This window comes from Gopherus flavomarginatus, chromosome 4, assembly GCF_025201925.1.
Source record: "Gopherus flavomarginatus isolate rGopFla2 chromosome 4, rGopFla2.mat.asm, whole genome shotgun sequence".
Classification (NCBI taxonomy): Eukaryota; Metazoa; Chordata; order Testudines; family Testudinidae; genus Gopherus; species Gopherus flavomarginatus.
This window is the reverse complement of record NC_066620.1, coordinates 179,088,471-179,109,079: the sequence shown is the minus strand read 5'-3', so window position 1 is coordinate 179,109,079 and position 20,609 is coordinate 179,088,471. Positions and strand designations below refer to the sequence as shown.

The 20,609-nt window shown below is 40.6% G+C and overlaps 3 protein-coding genes and 1 long non-coding RNA gene across 9 annotated transcripts in view; 2 read left to right on the top strand and 2 right to left on the bottom strand.

Annotated features, from left to right (window-relative positions):
- ACP1 (acid phosphatase 1) overlaps positions 1-18,865 on the bottom strand; it is a 31,835-nt gene extending 12,970 nt beyond the window's left edge. The window contains exons 1-4 of one of the 2 annotated variants that reach the window (XM_050951062.1): positions 18,731-18,865; positions 10,903-10,976; positions 10,680-10,793; positions 310-371 (exon numbers count right to left, since the gene is read on the bottom strand). In XM_050951062.1, coding sequence (XP_050807019.1) covers positions 310-371; positions 10,680-10,793; positions 10,903-10,976; positions 18,731-18,770 — 290 coding nt within the window. In that variant the 5' untranslated portion in view covers positions 18,771-18,865. Of the gene's footprint in view, positions 1-309; positions 372-10,505; positions 10,620-10,679; positions 10,794-10,902; positions 10,977-18,730 lie in introns of both variants that reach the window. The other variant, XM_050951061.1, reaches the window with a different exon arrangement.
- Positions 1-20,609, top strand: part of ALKAL2 (ALK and LTK ligand 2) — a 485,537-nt gene that overhangs the window by 40,289 nt on the left and 424,639 nt on the right. The window contains exon 6 of one of the 3 annotated variants that reach the window (XM_050951068.1): positions 11,369-12,249. The exons of the other annotated variants lie outside the window; for them this stretch is intronic. The gene's annotated coding sequence lies outside the window, so the exon portion shown is untranslated. Of the gene's footprint in view, positions 1-11,368; positions 12,250-20,609 lie in introns of those variants that run through there. 3 annotated transcript variants of the gene reach the window in all.
- LOC127049813 (uncharacterized) lies at positions 14,650-18,703 on the bottom strand. The gene is made up of 2 exons (XR_007774070.1): positions 18,005-18,703; positions 14,650-14,818 (listed from the first exon to the last, which is right to left on the bottom strand). It is a non-coding gene; the product is annotated as an uncharacterized LOC127049813 (long non-coding RNA).
- Positions 18,799-20,609, top strand: part of SH3YL1 (SH3 and SYLF domain containing 1) — a 115,260-nt gene continuing 113,449 nt past the window's right edge. The window contains exons 1-2 of one of the 3 annotated variants that reach the window (XM_050950921.1): positions 18,799-18,875; positions 19,082-19,198. In XM_050950921.1, the coding sequence (XP_050806878.1) occupies position 19,198 (1 nt within the window). In that variant the 5' untranslated portion in view covers positions 18,799-18,875; positions 19,082-19,197. The other 2 variants (XM_050950919.1, XM_050950920.1) reach the window with 2 other exon arrangements.

Sequence of the window (20,609 nt, the reverse complement as noted above, 5' to 3'; positions counted from 1 at the left end):
TAAACATTTTAAATCTCAATGTTTACTGTTATTTAATAATTTCGGACCCCCCCTCCAATAATTTTCTACAACTGAAAATGTAAATAGATACACAAACTGAAAAAAATGCTTAAATATAAACACATCTCATCTGTCAAAATGATATATAAATCAAATTCTGACAAGTCTAATTATAACTTGTAAGAAAACAAATGGCAAAAGGTTGCACATTAGGCACTAAAGCAATCAAGCACATCTTCTGGATTTATCATCATCTACAGGAGCAGATAGTCAAATCAGAATCTCTCTTAGCATTCTACCATACATTACCTTAGGTTGCTTTCATCCATGCAAAGTATATAATCGAATGTAAGGAAATCGTCTTTAGTAATCTAGAATTAAAAAGATTTGCTTTAACTGTTGTAGCAAAGATGTGTTTGCTTACAATACAAAAAATATTGCAAAAGAAGTTATAATTTTACAATTCTTAGTAATTATAAATATGTACATATAAAAATGGAATTGTGAACCAGCAAACTGTTTAGTATATTCTGAGTCTAAGAGCTATCCTTCAGATCAACAGTAACTGTTTTAACAAAACAATGAACAAATTATGATTAAGATTAAAATATGCAGTTGCACTTTTACAACAGTTTCTTTTCAAAAGCTACCAACCAATATTTTCATACCTAAGTGAACATACTATGTCAGTTATTCATCCAGAATTACAAATTTTTTCACTCCACTCACAAAAACCCCTCTACCCCGATATAATGTGACCCGATATAACACAAATTTGGCTATAAAGTGGTAAAGCAGCACTCTGAGGGGACGGGGTTGCGCACTCCTGTGGATCAAAGCAATTTCAATATAACGCGGTTTCACCTATAATGTGGTAAGATTTTTTTTTTGGCTCCTGAGGACAGCGTTACATTGGGGGTAGAGGTGAATATAAAAAGTAAACCAAGTCTGCAATAATTTTTATATGACCCCGAGAAAATTAGAGAGAGACAAGATGGGTGAGGTAATCTCTTATTGGACAATCTTCTGCTGGCAAGACAAACGTTTGAATTTACACAGAACTCTTCTTCAGATATTGAAAAACTAGATCATCACATAGAAACAACATAACTAAACCACTTCCTATTTCTGCTTATGTTTTTTCAATCATGTTTTGCTCTTCTAAATTAAAAAAAGAGATAAGTTTTATTTTTAAATAGTTACCAGTTGAGGAACAAATTGTTTTTCCTGGATAATATGTAACTGGTTTCTCCAGTCACTGTCTAGACATTTGTGTATAAAGACAGGGTTTTTCAGATACAGACTCAGATACGAGACTAAATTCAGAAGGAATATGTAATGTGATAGTCCCTTAAACTATTTTTCACCCACATAATGCGCTGAAGAGCATAAACTGGTAACATTTTCCAGATTCTTTGGCTTGTAAAAAGGTGTAAATTTTAACAGGCTGAGGGGCTACCTTAACCTACACACACACACACACACACACACACACACACACACAGACTTTAAGGTCAGAAGGGACCATTATGATCATCTAGTCTGACCTCCTGCACAACGCAGGGCACAGAATCTCACCCGTCCACTTCTATAACAAACCCCTAACCTATGTCTGAGTTACTAGAGTCCTCAGATTGTGGTTTGAAGACCTCAAGGTGCAGAGAATCCTCCAGCAAGTGACCCATGCCCCATGCTGCAGAGAAAGGTGAAAAACCTCCAGGGCCTCTACCAATTTGCCCTGGAGGAAAATTCCTTCCTGACCCCAAATGTGGTGAGCAGTTAAACCCTGAGCATGTGGGCAAGACTCACCAGCAACCAGGAAAGAATTATCTGTAGTAACTCAGATCCCAACCCATTTAACATCCCATCACAGACCACTGGGCATACTTACCTGCTGATAATCAAAGATCAATTGCCAAATTCATTGCCAAAATTAGGCTATCCCATCATACCATCCCCTCCATAAACTTATCAAGCTTAATCTTGAAGCCAGATATGTCTTTTGCCCCCACTACTCCCCTTGGAAGGCTGTTCCAGAACTCTACTCCTCTAATGGTTAGAAACTTTCATCTAATTTCAAGTCTAAACTTCCTAGTGTCCAGTTTATATCCATTTGTTCTTGTGTCTACATTGGTACTAAGCTTAAATAATTCCTCTCCCTCTCTAATATTAATCCCTCCGATATATTTATAAAGAGCAATCATATGCCCCCTCAACCTTCTTTTAGTCAGGCTAAACAAGCCAAGCTCTTTGAGTCTCCCTTCATAAGACAGGTTTTCCATTCCTCAGATCATCCTAGTAGCCTGTCTCTGAACCTGTTTCGTTTGAATTCATCCTTCTTAAACACGGGAGACCAGAACTGCACACAGTATTCCAGATGAGGTCTCACCAGTGCTTTACATAACAGTACTAACACCTCCTTATCTTTGCTGGAAACACCTCGCCTGATGCATCCTAAAACTGCATTAGCTTTTTTAATGGCCATATCACATTGGTGGCTCAGTCATCCTGTGATCAACCAATACTCCAAGGTCCTTCTCCTCCTCCATTACTTCCAATTGATGCGTCCCCAATTTATAACTAAAATTCTTCTTATTAATCCCTAAATGCATGACCTTGCACTTTTCACTATTAAATTTCATCCTATTACTCCAGTATACAAGGTCATCCAGATCTTCCTGTATGATATCCTGGTCCTTCTCTGTGTTAGCAATACCTCCCAGCTTTGTGTCATCCTTAAACTTTATTAGCACATTTTCCTGCTTTTAGTGCCAAGGTCAGTAATAAAAAGGTTAAAGAAGATTGGTCCCAAAACCGATCCCTGAGGAGCTCCACTAGTAACCTCCTTTCAGCCTGACAGTTCACCTTTCAGTACGACCCGTTGTAGTCTCCCTTTTAACTAGTTCCTTATCCATCTTTCAATTTTCATATTGATCTCCATCTTTTCCAATTTAACTAATAATTCCTCATGAGGAACCACGTCAAATGCCTTACTGAAATTGAGATAAAATTAGGTCCACTGCATTTCCTTTGTTTAAAAAAATCTATTACCCTCTCAATGAAGGAGATCAGGTTGGTTTGGCACGATCTACCTTTTGTGAACCCATGTTGTATTTTGTCCCAATTACCACTGACCTCAATGTCCTTAACTTTCTCCTTCAAATTTTTTTCCAAGACCTTACATACTACAGATGTCAAACTAACAGACCTATAGTTACTTGGATCACTTTTTTTCCTTTTCTTAAAAATAGGAACTATGTTAGCAATTCTCCAATCGTACAGGACAACCCCTGAGTTTACCAATTCATTAAAAATTCTTGCTAATGGGCTTGCAATTTCATGTGCCAGTTCCTTTAATATTCTTGGATGAAGATTATCTGGGCCCTCTGATTTTGTCCCATTAAGCTGTTCGAGTTTGGCTTCTACCTCGGATGTGGTAATATCTATCTTCATATCCTCACTCCCATTTGTCATTCTTCCATTATCCCTAAGTTCCTCATTAGCCTTATTAAAGACTGAGGCAAAGTATTTATTTAGATATTGGGCCATGCCCAGATGATCTTTAACCTCCATTCCATCCTCAGTGTTTAGCGGTCCCACTTCTTTCTTTGTTTTCTTCTTATTTATATGACTATAGAATCTTTTAATATTGGTTTTAATTCCCTTTGCAAGGTCCAACTCTACATGGCTTTTAGCCTCTCTCACTTCATCCCTACGTGTTCTGACCTCAATAAGGTAGCTTTCCTTGCTAATCCCGCCCATCTTCCACTCCTTGTAGGCTTTCTGCTTTTTCTTAATCACCTCTCTGAGATGCTTGCTCATCCAGCTTGGTTTACAACTCCTGCCTATGATTTTTTTCCCCTTTCTTGGGATGCAGGCTTCTGATAGTTTCTGCAGCTTCGACTTAAAGTAATTCCAGGCCTCCTCCGCATTTAGATCCACAAGTTCTTCAGTTCAATCCACTTCCCTAACTAGTTTCCTTAATTCTTTAAAGTTAGCCCTTTTGAAATCAAAAACCCTAGTCCCGGATCAATTTTTGTTTATCCCTCCATCTAGTTTGAACTGAATTAGCTCATGATCACTCGAACCAAGGTTGTCCCCTACAACCATTTCTTCTATGAAGTCCTCACTACTCACCAAAAACAAATCTAAAATGGCATCCCCTCTTGTTGATTCTTCAACTACTTGGTGAAGAAATCCATCAGCTATGACATCCAGAAAAATCTGAGCCCTATATTATTACTAGCACTTGTCCTCCAGTCTATATCTGGGAAGTTAAAGTCTCCCATGATCAAATAATTCCCATTAGTGTTTACTTCATTAAAAACATTAAAGAGGTCTCTATTCATATCCAAATCAGATCCCGGCGGTCTGTAGCACACTCCAAGCACTATCTCAGGTGAGGCTCTAGTCGCTTTCTTTCCCAGTGTGATTTTTGCCCAGATAGACTGTCTTATCCATTCCATCACTTCTTATTTCTTTACAGTTAACCACATCATTGATATACAATGCTACTCCACCACCTTTGCCTTTATTTCTGTCTTTCCTAAACAGCACATAGCCTTCAATACCTGTACTCCAGTCATGACTACCATTCCATCATGTTTCTGTTATCCCTATAATATCTGGTTTCACTTCTGGCACCATTAGCTCTAGTTCCTCCATTTTGTTACCTAGGCTTCTCGCATTAGTGTACAGACATCTTAATTTTTGCCGTTTGGCTTCACATCATATTATCAATTACTTTTCTTTCTATACATTCCTCATGTGTCCCCTAAGCATGAAAATTAAACAGAGTGAGCCAAGTTCAGAGGTATCTGTGGGTGTACACTGTTTGTAAGTTGCTGGTGAAAGAGTGATTCTCTACAATCTTGCCCACAGTAAGAAAATTTGTATTGGTAAAATTACATTGATTTAGTTACACTTGTGCAAACCTTTTCACATATGCTGCATGAATAAGGCTGCGTGTGTCGTGGAGGTCATGGATTCTGTGACTTTCTGTTACGTCTGCAGTGCTTGGTGCTGGCTCAGGGGCTGCTTGAGCTGGGCAGCCCCGGGCCAGCAGCAGTTCGCGTGTGCGGGAGGGGGATCAGTGCTTGGGCAGAGGGTTGGGGTGTGGGGCGGTTCCCAGCCAATGGGCGCTGCTGAGCTGGCGCTTGTGGTAGGAGCAGTGCGTGGAGCCCCCCTGGCTGCACCTTCCCCAAGGAGCTGCAGGGATATACTGGTAGGATCAGAGTGGGGAGCCTGCCAAGCCCGCCAACCCTCCGCCACAGAGCCGTCAGGGGTCCCTGGCTGCATGCCACTACCCACACGAGCACAGGTCCTGGGCTGTGCGCTGCTGCCAGCCCCCTCGCCCCTTCCCATCGCAGGTCCTGGGCCCCCAGCCCGCCCCTGCGGTGCAATCAGGGCCCCCAGCCCAAGTTTTATTTAGAGTATATAGTAAAAGCCACAGACAGGTCATGGGCTGTGAATTTTTGTTTACTACCCATGACTTTTACTAAAATACCTGTGACTAAAACATAGCCTTATGCATGAACTAGGGTTTAATGCAATTAAAGCAAGGGCTCATCTGTATAAATAGCAGAAGTTCAAAGATATAATCCAGTATGTACTCTTGTTTCAGAATAGAATGCCCATTTTTAGTTTAGCTTACACACATTTCCAACCGACATACACCAAACTAAAAAAGCAACTCATATACCAGACAACACTGTCCGTGTAAGTGGTTATACTAGTACAGTGGTCCCTAACAGGGTGCCCGTAGGCGCATCTTAATGTTCCCGTGTCCTGGCCCCTGAGAGAGCACCCGCCAAAATGCCGCCGAATTTCAGCTGCATCTCAGCGGGGATGCCTCTCGATGACGACACTTGTCGACGGCAAGCAGCGTCATCGAGAGGCGTTGCTCCCGAATTTCGACGAGGACGCCTCTCGATGACGTTGCTTGTTGACGGCGAGCGGTGTCATCAAAAGGCATCCCTGCTGAAATTAGGCAGCATTTCGGCAGGTGCTTCACCACTGCAGTGGTCCTTTGTCTGGTGCCCGCCAGACGAAAAGGTTGGGGACCACTGTACTAGTATAAACACACTGGTTTAAAATTCACAATTTCAGTTATTCTGAAAAAGCTTTCCCAGGTCAGGCAAGGCCTACATCAATTTAAGGCCACACTTTGTGCTGGTGCACCACATTGATATTGGGGGTTTGCACTGCAAATCAGTGGAATTAGCTACATAAATAGCTAACATCAATACTAAACAGTTCTACCCACAGTTGCATATATAGCATAATTCAGCTTCTTTGAAGGTTTGCCCTGTAGATGTACTTTCTGGGGAGGAACTGGGGTAAGCAAAGAAAGCATATGAGAAAGTGTCCTAGAAATAAAATAAATTCAAATTTTCCACAGACTGTGAACTTGTAAAAATTATGCATATGAAAAAATAGCCTCAGTAGTAACCTGTAATGGATTATGCTTAGACTTCCCCTAAATTGGGGTGGAATGGGGTTTGGAAATCACCTCTGGGCTGAGAGCAAATATGAAACATTTCACTCATATAGGGAATTTTTCTGCAGGAAATGAGAAATGTAAAATAGAGAGTTAGAATAGAAGTCTCAATATAATCTCAGCTAGAACTTTTGATAGCACTGAAAACTAGTGAAGATCTGTTTATTTTCAATGTAAAAATATTTGTTGCATTCATACTGTGCCTTTGACCTACAAAAATATTTTTATAGTGGAAATAGCTCTGTTTTTCTAGCAACTTTAATAAAACCTTTACAGTCTTACCCTCATGGCTCTCTGCTGTTAAATGTTGGTCCAAGTGAAAATAACCTTACACAATTATGGTTGCACTGAGGACAACAAAAATAAAACTAACATGAAGACAGATGTACTGTAAACTGAAGCTACTTAAAGTAAGTTATGGACCAGCATTATCAACGATGCTAGGGCACCCCAAGTTGTTCTAAGGGTAACTTAGTTAAAAAGAAGAACAATAAAGTAGACAGCAGTTCAGGAGTTATTTCGATGTCCACAGTTGCTCTGAAGAAGAGTGCTGAAGAAGTCTCCAGTGCCTCACCTGTAAGGGGGGAAAAGGTCTGATTCCATAACTGCCTTCCACACCTTCTCACGAGGAGATGCTCTCAGTGCTGTCAAGGCTCAACTCTCTGATGCTGTCAGAGCCTATACTGATGAAGCAGGCTGCTGGAGTCCCACTGGTGGAGCATCAGACCCTGCCGGGTTATGTTTAGATCGCTGCTGCAATACCATGGAAGCCTGAGATGTTTCACTTTTCAGCAATTCCTTAAAGCTTGAGGATGAAGTAGAGGCAGATCCCTTGGGTACTGCACCCCTACAAGTGAGAACATTTTCCCAGCTTTGCTTTCAGCTGCTCCTTTGATACCAGAGGTTTTGATCTCCTCTTTAGCAGAACTGGGGAAGGTGACTGCTTCGTTACAAGAGATCTTGAAGAGTAGTAACTCAGATAGATACTTCTGATAGATAGTTGGCTTTCTGATAACCTGAAGAACCACATGGTAAATTGGCTGTTGGGTGTGAAAGTTGCAGACTTTTCCAGACTTCTAGATAGATGTATGTGCAGTGTTGGGGAGATGCCAATGGTCACGGTACATGTAGGTACTGATGACACAGGGAAAGGTAGGAGAGAGGTCCTGGAGGCCAAATTTAGGCTGCTATATGAGAGATTAAAGTCCAGTACCTCCATGGTAATATTGTCTGAAATGCTTCCAGTTTCAAGACTAGGGCATGTTAGACAGGCAGAATTGTCTTGCCTGTCTTGCTGTGTGAATGAGATGGTTTTTGGAGGAGGTATTTAGGTTTATTAGGAACTCAGGAACTTTTTTGAAAAAGGAGGAGCCTACACAGAAAGGATAGTCTTCAAATAAAACAGAACCAGATTGCTGGCATGAAAAATTAATACAGGAGTTTTTAATCTATGGGCAGGGAAAAGGCAACAGCTGCAGACAAGTACAAGGTTCAGACAGAGACATCTGCTAGGGAATAACTTATTAAAGGGGATAATCTATACCCTAGCAAAGAGAAGAGGATAGAAGTTGATAAACAATACGTACTGAAGAGAAGCCTGTCAAATGAAAAAAAGAGTCCCATTCAGCTACATCACATGAATGCAGACAACTAAATACTGACAAATTCAACAACTGATTCTAAACAAATGCTAGAAGTCTGAACATAAAGATGGGTGAACTCCAGTGCCAATTCTTGATTTAGTTTGTGTGATGCCAATTTTTAAAAAGGATCCACAGGCAATCCTGGCAATTATAGGCTTGTAGGCCTAACTTCAGTAAGTAAAGAACAGAATTATCAGACACAGAGATTGAACATGATATGCTGGGGAAGAGTCAACATGGCTTTTGTAAATGGAAAACATGCCTCACCAATCTATTAGAATTCTTTGAGAGGGTCAACAAGCACATGAACAAGGGTGATCCAGTGGATATAGCATACTTGGATTTTCAGAAAGCCATTGACAAGGTCCCTCATCAAAGGCTCTTAGGCAAAGTAGACAGTGAGGTAGAAAAGTTTGCAGACAATACAAAGTTCAAGATAGTTAAGTCCCAAGCTGACAGCAAAGAGTTACAACAGGATCTCACAAAACTGGGTGATTGGGCAAAAATTGGTAGATGAAATTCAATGTTGATAAGTGCAAAATAACGCATATTGGAAAACATAATCCCACACATACAAAATGAAGTGGTCAAAATCAGCTAAATCAAGAAAGATCTTGGAAGCATCGTGGACAGTTCTCTGCAAACATCTGCTCAACGTGTAGCAGCAGTCATACAAGCTAACAATGTTAGGAAATACTAGGAAAGAAAGAAAAGAAAACAGAAAATACCATCATGTCACTTTATAAGTCCATTGTATGCCTATATTTTAATTACCACATGCAGTTCTGGTCATCCCATCTCAAAAAAGATATATTACAATTGGAAAAGGTACAGAGAAGGGCAACAGAAATGACTGAGAAAGAACAGTTTTCAGATGAGGAGAGATTAAGAAGCCTGGGACTGTTCAATTTATAAAAGAGACAATGAAGACCAGATATGATAGAAGTCTATAAAATCATGACTGGTGTGAAGAAAGTGAATAAGGAAATGTTATTTACCCCTTTGCATAAAACAAGACCCATGGGTCACAGTGAGATTAACAGGCAGCAAGTTTAAAACAAAAACATAAGGAAGTACTTCTTCACACAATGCCCAATTAGCTTGTGGAACGCCTTACTGAGGGATGTTGGGAAGGACAAAAGCATAACTTGGTTCAAAAGAGAATGAGGCAAGTTCATGGAGGATAGGTCCAACAATGGCTATTACCCAAGATGGGCAGGGAAGCAACTCCATGTTCTGAGTGTGTCTAAACCTCTGACTGCAAGAAGCTGGGACTGGACAACAAGGGTGGATCTATTCTATTCCCTCTGAAGTATCTGGTACTGGCCACTGTCAGAAGACAGGATTGCATTGTTACATAAAAATTAGACTGGAAAGATCAATGGAGGGCAATTAGCATGATTGAGGGAATGTAGTCAGAAAAGTTAGAGGAACTAAGCATGTACTCTTTGAAAACAAAGGATGACCTTAATAAGGTCTACCAAAATTCTAAAAGGAACAAAAAGAAAAGATGGTAACAAGAATACTTGATCTTGTGTCAAATGCAAGAACTACTGGCATGAACTCAGGCTAAGGAAAGGTTAGGTCCTAAAAGAATACTCTATACACAGAGAATAGTTAATGGAAATAAGTTATGTGCATTTATTTGAACATCTAAGTCATTTAAATACATGAAGTTATGTTTATTTCAGTGCATTTCTCTCTGGAATGCAATGTCTGAAATATACTCACTAAAGAAAAACTGTGGTAAGCATTTCCAAAACTTCAGCCTCTGTTTTCATTTTGTGAATGGTGCTGCTCTGATTCTTATCGAGATTGCTCCAAGGTATGTTTACAAAAATTATCTAGTTGTAATTCTCCTTTGAAGATATTTTGATATTATTTTCACTCTTGGGTCTGAGCTCCTTAGTGTGAGACAGGAGCTCTCTCAACTCAAAGAATTTTGACTCTAAGAGCAGCAGTACCAGGGCAGAGTACAAGCCAGGTCATCTATTGGACCTGTACAATATAAATGCTGCCTTTCCAAAATACCTACCAGTTCCTTCACATGCATGGGATGTGCCATGGACTCACAAGATAAGACAATGCAAAACCGTTCAAAATAGAAGAAACATGCCTCAGAGAAAGACTATCAAACATTTGAAGATAGGGTTTTCAAAGTAACTCTCCTCCCATTGACTTCAACTAGAAGAGAGAAGCCAATGCTGAGTGCTTTCAAAAATCTCACTTAATAGTCAAACCTCTTAATATTCAATTTGACACATACCACACACTCACCAAGTAGCTGTTGCAATTGAAATGAGAAACTATGGCTGAACAAAATTATTAGTTCTTTCAAGAAATAAAATGTACTCTTTTTATACCTGCCGTGCTTTATGTGCTGACTCAATGCCATGATTTCTTAGACAGCTTAAAGCCCTTGCATCTGGGGAGCACCCCACGTTCCAGTCAGAAACAGCACCACTGTCTGTCATCCACTGCAGCAACAACAACAAAAAAACACAAATACAGATTTAAAGGAAATAAGAGTACAGTACCTGTCTGGCAATATGATTCATGGTAATGCCATGCTTCCTCATACAAGTCTGTCCCCGAAAATCAGGAGGGTTTCCTATTTCATAAGTAGATGTTGCTGCACTGTCTATTCTCCACTACAGAAAAACAAATTCAAATGTTTATGTTTTCCTTCCCACAGCTTACGTAATACTGACTGGCTAGAAGAAAGTATATTTTTGGCAACAGTAAAAATAAACAACTGACCTTATTTTCAATGCTTTCATCAGTTACAAGTTTTCTAAAAACTGCTTCAGCTATGGGTGATCGGCAAATATTCCCTAAAGAAACAAGAGATTGAACTAAAGTTTATCTAACGTAAAAGCAGCAAGATAGGACAGGATTTTAGTTCACATAGTACTTTGACAGTTTATTTTATCATATCCCCTAGTGAATCCACAGCAGTGGAGTCAAGCCAAGGCCTCTGGAGCAGCCTCTGTTTATGTCCATCTTACTGCACCAGGGGAGTTAAGGTATGCCCCATGGAGCTTGCCACACAAGGGGTCATGTATCCTCTGCATTATCTGATAACCCTCCTGTATGGTGTAATTACATTGCTTTTTTTGTCACCCTCTACAGAAAGACTTTCTGTAACTATAACTGAAAAAGCAGAATTTTGAGCTGTATCTAAATGGATGTTAATCCTGACATTTTCTGTCTTTGTCTTCCATAGTTTTACTTGTAACAGTCTGGAACTTCTAGGGTCTTCAGATGTCCCATCCCCACAAATCCCCTGTGCACTGGCAACAAGCAGGATACACTTCTGACTATGATTTACTGGATGATTTGCAAAAGTTTGCTTGAAGTATTACCTTAATTGCCAGCATTGTTGCTGAGAGAAAACTTTCCATTACAAGTTGTCTTTTTACCCCTTAAAACTGTACTAAACAAACACTGTCGAATGCTAAAAATATTTGGAAATATATCATATTCTTGCGCAAACAAAATAAAGTTTAATACCAAAGCAAGAGTCTGCCACTGCTATTGTTTGGGCTTCTCTTTTTAATGATGCCCCCATAAATAAAACTTTCATCCCACAGTCTGCTTTTTCATATTCTACCCTTTCCCCACTTCAAATGTTTTGGAAAACTGAAAGCACACTTATGTTATTGGATATGCCATTTATGTTCATGATAACTAAAAAGTCTGATATTCTTTCACTGTAGTAAAGCATTATACTTCCATTCTTTCAGAATCAAAGGGAAGGTAATAAAGTATTCTGTTGAAAATTCAGGAAAAGTCAAACCACTGATCTGGCGGAAGGCACTGGCTCAGCACCTGGAACTAGGGGTTGTTGAGCTACTTTTGATGGCAGTAGCCTCTTCTGGAGATGTACAGAGAGTGTTTCCTTAATTTGGACTAGTTCATTCAAGTTTGAGAAACTAAATGGGAGCTGAAAAAAGTAGGAAAGCTTGTTTCCTTCACAATCCATGAATAAAACTGAGGAGAGAGAGGATGAGCTCTACTAGCTCTAAAAACTCAAAGGGCATGGTGACCAAGCAAGCAATTAAAGTCATTAACAGTTAATACTTCCTGTTTTGTTTAATAAATCAGTTAGTTTTAAATGCAAATGATGTTTTTAATAAAGAAAAAACGAAAAGTTTATGTACTCAGCACTCTAAGGTAGTTTTTATTTAAATAATATACAATTTTAAAATGTTTAATTTAAATTCAAATTTCCAAATGCAGCTTGACAAATCATGAGCAAAAAATATAGTAATAAAAAACCCATTCTATTTTCCAACATAATAAAAATATACAAATTAAGAATCCACATAAATGTATATTAAGCTGTGTAATTGCTTAAATAAGTGTATATGGTGCATCCTCATGGTTAGCAAAAAACCACAAAGTTTAGTGTAAAGGCTATATTTAAGTGCAAATCAACATGCTTTCATGATTAGCCCAACCAATATGAATGAACTGGTCTTTAGGAAAACAAAAAGAACAGATGCAAAACAAGATTAAAATGGATAATTTAAGTAAAGGTTTCCTGCTTGCTGACTTAAATGGTGATTTAAAATTAACCTATCCTGTCAAAAACAGTGAATAACTGTTTGAAGGAGTAGCCTGTAAGGAAAAGGAATGTTACTGGACACATAGTAACCTACTGAGAGGACAATGGGATTTTGCCGGTGTGCCACTGTTTGAAGTAAATGTCTTGCCGCATAATTAAACTGAAACAACATTAAATAAGCCTGAAATACATTTCACTTTCAGCCTATTGCACACTAAAATAAGTTGAAGGAAAGTTATATAACACTATAGACCTTCAGGTGAGTGGTGGATACTAAATTATAGCTTAAGCAATCCAGTAATACTTGCTACCCAGATGAATCTATTCTGAAGCTTCTCACTGATACAATAACTGTTAGCATTTAATATTCTGTTACAGCAGTGCTTGATATAAAACAATTACACTTCTTTGATGTTTTAGTTCACATTCAAATCAATAGAGTATATTTGTTTTTCCATTTATATTTCTGTTGAAGGGAAAACACTTTATTTGACCTCACAAAAATCAGAGTTCCATTTTAGATTTTGAACAGTACCTGGTGGTGGTTTTTGACAGTGGTACAATAAGATGAGATCAGTTTTTAAAAAAAGTTTAAATTAATGCTTTATTAAATCACCTTTTGAAGGGTCATTGAACAAAAGAAAGTAATCCTACAGTAATTAACAGATTTCTCTTCCCTCTAGAGCATCTGTGAAAATCATTTAATTCATTAAGAAAGATGGAAGGGGAACTAAGATACTATATATAAAATGCAACATTAACTTTCAAGACTTTGTTTGTCACAGTCATGTCCAGAAATTCAGAATTAAGACTCTGAAGCAACTTAGTTCTGACCCCTTTTGTGCAAATTATCTTATTACAATAAATAAGGTCTTCACATTTTATGATCATAAGGAACCTATGGTAATCAAAATGCAACATAGTATGTGCATCTGCAGTTAGCAAAAAAAACGTGGTTCTTTTGTAGTACATATAATTTATTATTTGCCAAACAGTATGTCAAAGTACACCACATTGGTAAATCTATTTGGAAAGCCACCATATAGAAAGTGATGACAATATACACAAAATAGACTTTTCCCTTCAATCTCTTAAGTAACAAACTAGGCATCACGGCAGGAAAAAAGTGCAAACTTCCCCATATTGTACCAGCAATATGCCTCAGCCCTGCAATGATTAACTGGGGCAAGAGATAATATGATGCCAATTGACACCTTTTTTGACAGATTTAGCGGACATCATGGATAGAAAACATATGAAGAATGGACTATTTTCTTAGAAGATGTGGTCCCTCCACTAAGAGAGAAGTAATGTTAGCATGGTTGAGTGATGAAACTTGCTTTTTCTATAGGCAGAATGCTTCATAGCAATGTGGAGGGAGGGAAGGAGAGGGCAGACACTTCTGGATATGTGATATTGCATGAAAACCCTATATACCAGAGGTTCTCAAATAATGGTCCATGAGCCCCATTCAGGTGGTCCGCAGATAATTCCCTCTAAGGTGCCGGATGGGCAGCTGCATACAAGAGAATGAGGGGCCACCCACCTAATTAGTGGAGCTACATAGGCGTGGCTCCACTAATTAGGTACCTGGACCCTGGAGAAGACACACATGTAAGGTGAGGTGGTGGCCTTGGGAGGGAATAGGGGGAAGATGGGAGGGAACAGTGGGGTGAGAAGATGGAGTGGGGGGAATTTGGGACATGCAGGGCTGCCGTGGCCAGAGAAAGACGCAACTTTCCCCAGCCACAGGGCTGCATCTGGCAGGGAGAGATGGCTCTCCTTCCCAGACCCAGCTCGGGGGCTGCTGCAGTGGGGGAAAGAGGGAGAGACCCACCCCTCCTTCAGAGCCCCAGCTCGGGGACTGCCTCCGGGGGTGGGGGCGGAAGAGGGAGGAGGGGCACATCCACCACATTAGAGAGGAAAGACTACTGATATTAAAATATGAGTTGTGTGCTTTTATTTGTAGAACAAAAAAAAGTTCATTATGGTTTTTTATATAGCACTTTTATCCAAAGTGCTTTACAATAGTTAGCTAATGGTACAAATAACATTTGGAAAGCTCATTAAGTGGTCTGCCGAGACCCTCAGCAATTTTCATGTGGTCTGTGAAAAAAAAAAGTTTGAGAAACACTGCTATATACTACTTCAATACAAGTAAAAGGATGACGTACCTAACTGAAACTGTAGTGGGAATACAAGCATGCAAAACATATTACCGAGTTTTATAATAAATAAGATAAATTGGAATTTCACCAGAACACAAAAGCCATCCAATAACTCCTGCCAAAAGTGCGTGGATTATTTTTTAAAGGATTACAGTCAGGATATTTCAGATGAAGAAACACAATGTCCCTCATCCACTGTCTACATTATAGAAATTTGCACTGGTAATGTACACATGCAGCATCATTATAAAGATTAAGTTTCATTGATGTAAACTCATCTGGAATTACCAGAGTAAACTGCAGCTGTGTAACCCCCACTTTAGATTGGTGCAGTGCATACACATTAAGGGTTTCCATTGGTGTAGTTACACTAGTGCAAATTTTCTCTAATGTAAACAGGCACTAAGACCAGGGCACTGCTCCAATATGTATCGGAGGAGAGTATATCATTTAAGGTTTCACCAGCTACACATTTGGCAATATACTGTAACCTTCTGTTCAAATACATATCTGGGCTGACTTCCTTGCTATGTGAACTTCTGAGATCATAACTTAATAAAGCTATAAAAGCTTTTTAAATAAAAATTAAAAAAATATTTTTCACGTGTGAAGAAAGCAAGTGGATCTATGGTAGTTTTCTCCAAAAGACATTTTTTTCTTCACTCACTTTTTAATAGCAAGGACATCTCCCTTCAATTGAATCTATTTGAAGTATAAAACAAAAGTGATTCTTACTGAAGCCTTTCAAGTGAAGTGACCAGTAGAATTTATATTTGTGAGCTACAGCCCATATGGCTGAGACTTTTCAATCAGTATGTCAAATGTAATGTTTGTAACTTCTGTAAAATTAATAGACAGGGGACTGAAAGTTAGGCTAGAACTCAAGAGCTCTAACTTGTTGCATGCCCTTGGACAAAGTCAACTACGAGAGAGGCATATTCTAACAATCTGCATTTAAGGTATAATTATCTGCCTATTAGTAGCATTAGTTAAATTAATGGGTGAGCTCCAAAACCAAAAAGTGTAAAAAGAGTAATTTTTTTTTTTAAAATCATAGAATCATAGACTATTAGGGTTGGAAGGGACCTCAGGAGGTCATCTAGTCCAACCCCCTGCTCCAAGCAGGACCAATCCCCAGATTTTTACCCCAGTTCCTTTAATGGCCCCCTCAGGGATTGAACTCACAACCCTGGGTTTAGTAGGCCAATGCTCAAACCCCTGAGCTATCCCTCCCCCCCAAAATGTCCTCCCTTAAATAAAAACTGGAACTTGTTCACCTCTTCTCAGTTCCAATTCCTTTTTATGTATTTAGATTATTTATGTTGCTGGATGCTTCATTTATTGTTCTGTGGTAGGAAAAAATTCAGAAGCAATCTAATTATTCAACTATTAATTAGATTATATTTTGCTGCGTAATGAATATCTGCTTCTCTTGTTACAAACAGATGTTAAGTGAATATTTGACTATTAGTTTTTCAAAACAAATATAGAAGTAAACAACCTGACTTCACATGAATCCTTGTACTCTCTGGAATCAACTCTCAAGTGCATATGAGATAGCCTGTCATTTCTGAAGTTCTCTCTTCCTTCAAACAACTGAACACTTAAATATTGAAAGTTTCAGATATTTGCAATGTGTGTTAAAATCACATTCATATTTTTTTGAATTGATTGGGCTCAGTTTTTATTCTTTTTAATAAAAAATATTACATATACTTAAAATTTTACTAATATATAAAGATTACCTTTTAGGGCACAGGGAAAATTTTAGATAACTGCTGAAACACAGCAAAACTCAACACTGGCAGAAGCAAAGCTCAATGCAGTCTTAAAATACTTTAAATGAACGAAACTTTGACAGGTCAGCAGTTATTAAAAAAAGAAAGCTGTTTCCCACTCATTCACCCCTTGTTGTCATATGGCACCAACTCTTGGACAGCTAATATGAGGGGAAATTCCAGGGAAGTTGACATTTATTACAGTGATTTTACCCTATTGCTTGTACTTTCTGACTTTGTTCATTCTTCCCTGAAAATAGTGAATATGATTTATTCTCTCCATTCCCAAGTTTCTCTAGTATTATGTAATACTGGACACAGAGTAAGCCATGTCCCTGCCCCAGAAAGCTTACAGTCTAGATGTGTTCCATTAATGGTTATCTGTTTTATTTACTGCAGACAGAAGACTTACAAAGCACTAACTGTAATTTGCTGTGTAATGAATATCTATTTATTTACACATGCAAAGCAGATTGTGTGCATATCTTTTTTTCCATAACACAGTTCTAATTTAACAAATGAAGACTTGTCTTCTCAAGGATTATCTTCCAGTGCATCAGGGAGATTTGGAGGGCCAGGTAGCCAGATTCAGAGAATCATAGAAACATAGGTCTGAAAGGGACCGTAGAAGTTATCTAGTCCAGCCCCCTGCACCAAGAAAGGACCAAGTAAACCTAGAGCATTTTTGACAGGTCTAACCTGTTCTTAAAAAACCTCCCAATGATGGGGATTCCACAACCTCCCTTGGAAATCTATTCCAGACCTTCTCTACCATTATATTAGTCAGTTTTTCCTAATATCTAACCTACATCTCCCTTGTTACAGATTAAGCCCATTACTTCTTGCCCTGCCATCAGTGGACATAGAGAAAAAAGTTAGATATAGTCCTTTTTTATAACAATCCTTAACATATTTGAAAACATCTGTCAGATTCCCCGTCAGTCCTCTTTCTCAATACTAAAGATGCCCATTTTTTTTTAACCTTTCATCATTGGTCAGATTTTCTAAACCTTCTTTAATTTTTGTTGTTCTCCTCTGGACTGTCTCCAATTTGTTCACATCTTTCCTAAAATGTGGAGTCTAGAACTGGACACAGTACTCCAGCTGAGGCCTCATCAGTGCAGAGTGGAGGAGAACACTTACCTCCTGTGTCCTGTATGTGACACTCCTGTTAATACACCTCAAAAAATTATTAGCCCTTTTCACAACTGTGTTACGTTAACTCATATTCAATTTGTAATCCACTAACTTGCAGATCCTTTCCAGCAGTACTACCAATAAGTCAGTTATTCCCCATTTTGCAACAGAACATTTAATTTTGCCTTCATAAGTGAAATACTACTCACTTCTCTTCACTGATATTCATCTTGTTGATTTCAGAAAAAAGTCTCCAATTTGTTTGCAACCCCTGCAAGCCTGGTGTCACATGCACATTTTGTAAGCATACTCTCTGCCCTATTAGTCAACTCATCGATGAAAACACTGAATAGTATCATAACCAGTAACTTCTCTGTAAACTTTGGCAGGTAGGTACTAAACATGAACACACAGCCTGGCGTTACACTTACTGTGACACTGTATCAAGTCCTCTGGGCAGAGATAACAGCTTGTTGGGGGCGGGGGTGGGGAAATAGATTAGGAAGGGGAATTACGGTGGATAGGAGATACCAGAAGTGTTCATTACATTGCCATGAGCTCCTCCCTTACACAGGATGCACATCTACCCTTCCCCCTCCAAGAAAGCCCACCACTGATTTACTCACCGTCTACTCCTTCCTGGTGGGGAGGAGGGACTCTACTCCTAACTCCTTCCCAGCAAGGGACCTGCTAATATCCACCTCTCCGGCTGCTGTCCGAGGGAGACGGACTCCACTTCTACCCCGTCCCCAGCAGCTATCCCGCTAATTCCCTCCCCACTCTCCTGCGGCTGGCCCGGAGGGAGGCGGAAACGGCCCTTTCTCCTTCCACTCACCATAGATGCCTCAACCCCAGGCGCCCCTGACCCCTTCCCACCCCAGCCATGGGGACGCGTCCCCGCTCTGGCCCTGCCTGCGCGGCCGCCTCGCACTTACCCAGACACACGAAGAGCACAGACTGTACCTCAGCCGCCATCTTACTTCCCGGGCAGCACCAAAGAAGACGGGTCCTTCCTTCTTCCCTTTTCTCCGCACTGTCGTGCAAACCTCACCGCGCTTTGCGGCGCCACTCGTTAGAGCCGTCCTTGTTTATGCCTGATGGGAAGTGCGGGGGGAATAAAAGGAATAAAAAATGTGCGCGCAGAGTCTGGCAAATGCAGCGGGGCCCGACTAGCCAGTCCAACCAATACACCATCATGGCGTTGGCGGGTATGTGTGTGTACAAATCAGGCACTTGGGTAGACACGCCCCTCCCAGCTGCACCTGTCCCAGGTGAGCAGCTCTCAGGGGTCCTTCATTCACCTTGCTGGTACGCACTGAGTGATGAGAGGTCGAGTTAGGGCCTAGCAGCGTCCTCTCTCCTGTCCAGCCGCACCCAGGAGCCTTCAGCGGGTGTTACAAGAAGTGAGTACTGACAGTGCTGTGCTTTTTGGGAAAGGCTAGTGGTCCTTTGGGATCCTTGGCTCCTATCTTCCCAACCTCCACTGGTTAGATGGAGAATGAGGGCAAGTCTAGCCTAGGGCTGCCAGGCACCCGGTTTTTGACCGGCACGCTGCTGACTGGGCTGTTAAAAATCCTGGTGGTGGCGCAGCCGGAGCCTAGGGCCAAGGCAGGCTCCCTACCTGCCCTAGTTCTGTCCTGCTCCTGGAAGAGGCCACCAGCCCCCTGCGGCCCTAGGTGCTGTGGTGACTGGGGACTGGGAGGGTCTGCATGCTGCCTCTGCTACTAGTGCTGACTCTGCAGCTCCCGTTGTCTGGGAACTGGAACCATTGGGAGCTGTGAGGGTAGCATTTGCGGGTGCGAAGACAGCATGCACCGTGCAGAACTGCCTGGCCACTCATGTACCTAGAGGCCGCAGGGACCTGGCAGCCGATTCCTCAGAGGGCTGCCAGGACCCTGCACTCCAACCTCCTGCCCCAGCCCAGAGTCCCCTGCTCCACCAAAAACCTCTCATCCTGGCCCCATCCCAGAGCCTATACCCCCTCCTATACCCCAACCCAGTGAAAGTGAGTGAGGGTGGGAAGAACGAGCGATGGGCGGGGGGGCAGGGGTGTTCAGTTTTGTGTGATTAGAAAGGCAAACCTAGCCTACACCTCAAAATTGTCTTAAGTTACTTTGACGTACGGCCACTGCAGTAATTAAAACAGCTTGGCATATCCACAGTAGCTCCTTCTGTCAACAGTGTGAGTCCTCACCAGGAGCGCTTGCACTGATTTCACTGTGTTGCAGACACAGCAGTGCTAGGGGCAAGCAACAGTGGTTCGTTGCCCAGAGTGCTTAAGCGCCAATAAACACACCAGGGTGGAGAAGCAAACAACCAAATTTATTTGAGCTCAAATAAGGTGCAAGGGAGAAATAACAATCTCAGATCCTGCACATAGCACACAGGCGGGGCAGGAATATTTATACCCTTCTTCTTGTATTCCTTTCCGTATGCTGACTAGCTGATCTTTCACTCCCCTGTACTTTCCCATCCAGCTGCAGTATCCATTCTTAGTCAATCTTTTGTTTCTCCCTTCCCCTCCCCCCTGTTGCTGAGACAAGTGTACAGTGTCTTAGAATGGCCTTGAGCGTGCTCTAGCCTAGCTTCAATGTGTTACAGCAGAGAACTGGCTGTTACAATCAAAAACTAACTGCTAATACTACATTTTTGCAGCTATTAGTACATTAGGTTACGCTAGGTCACACAAGTTTAGTGGGGCTAACATTAAGGCCTTTAACATGGAGGTACTTTGGTTCACCTAGCCCCTAACATGGGCCTTTAGCCAGGAGATTTCTGCTTAGTGACACCAACAACTCTCTCCTTTGAGAACAC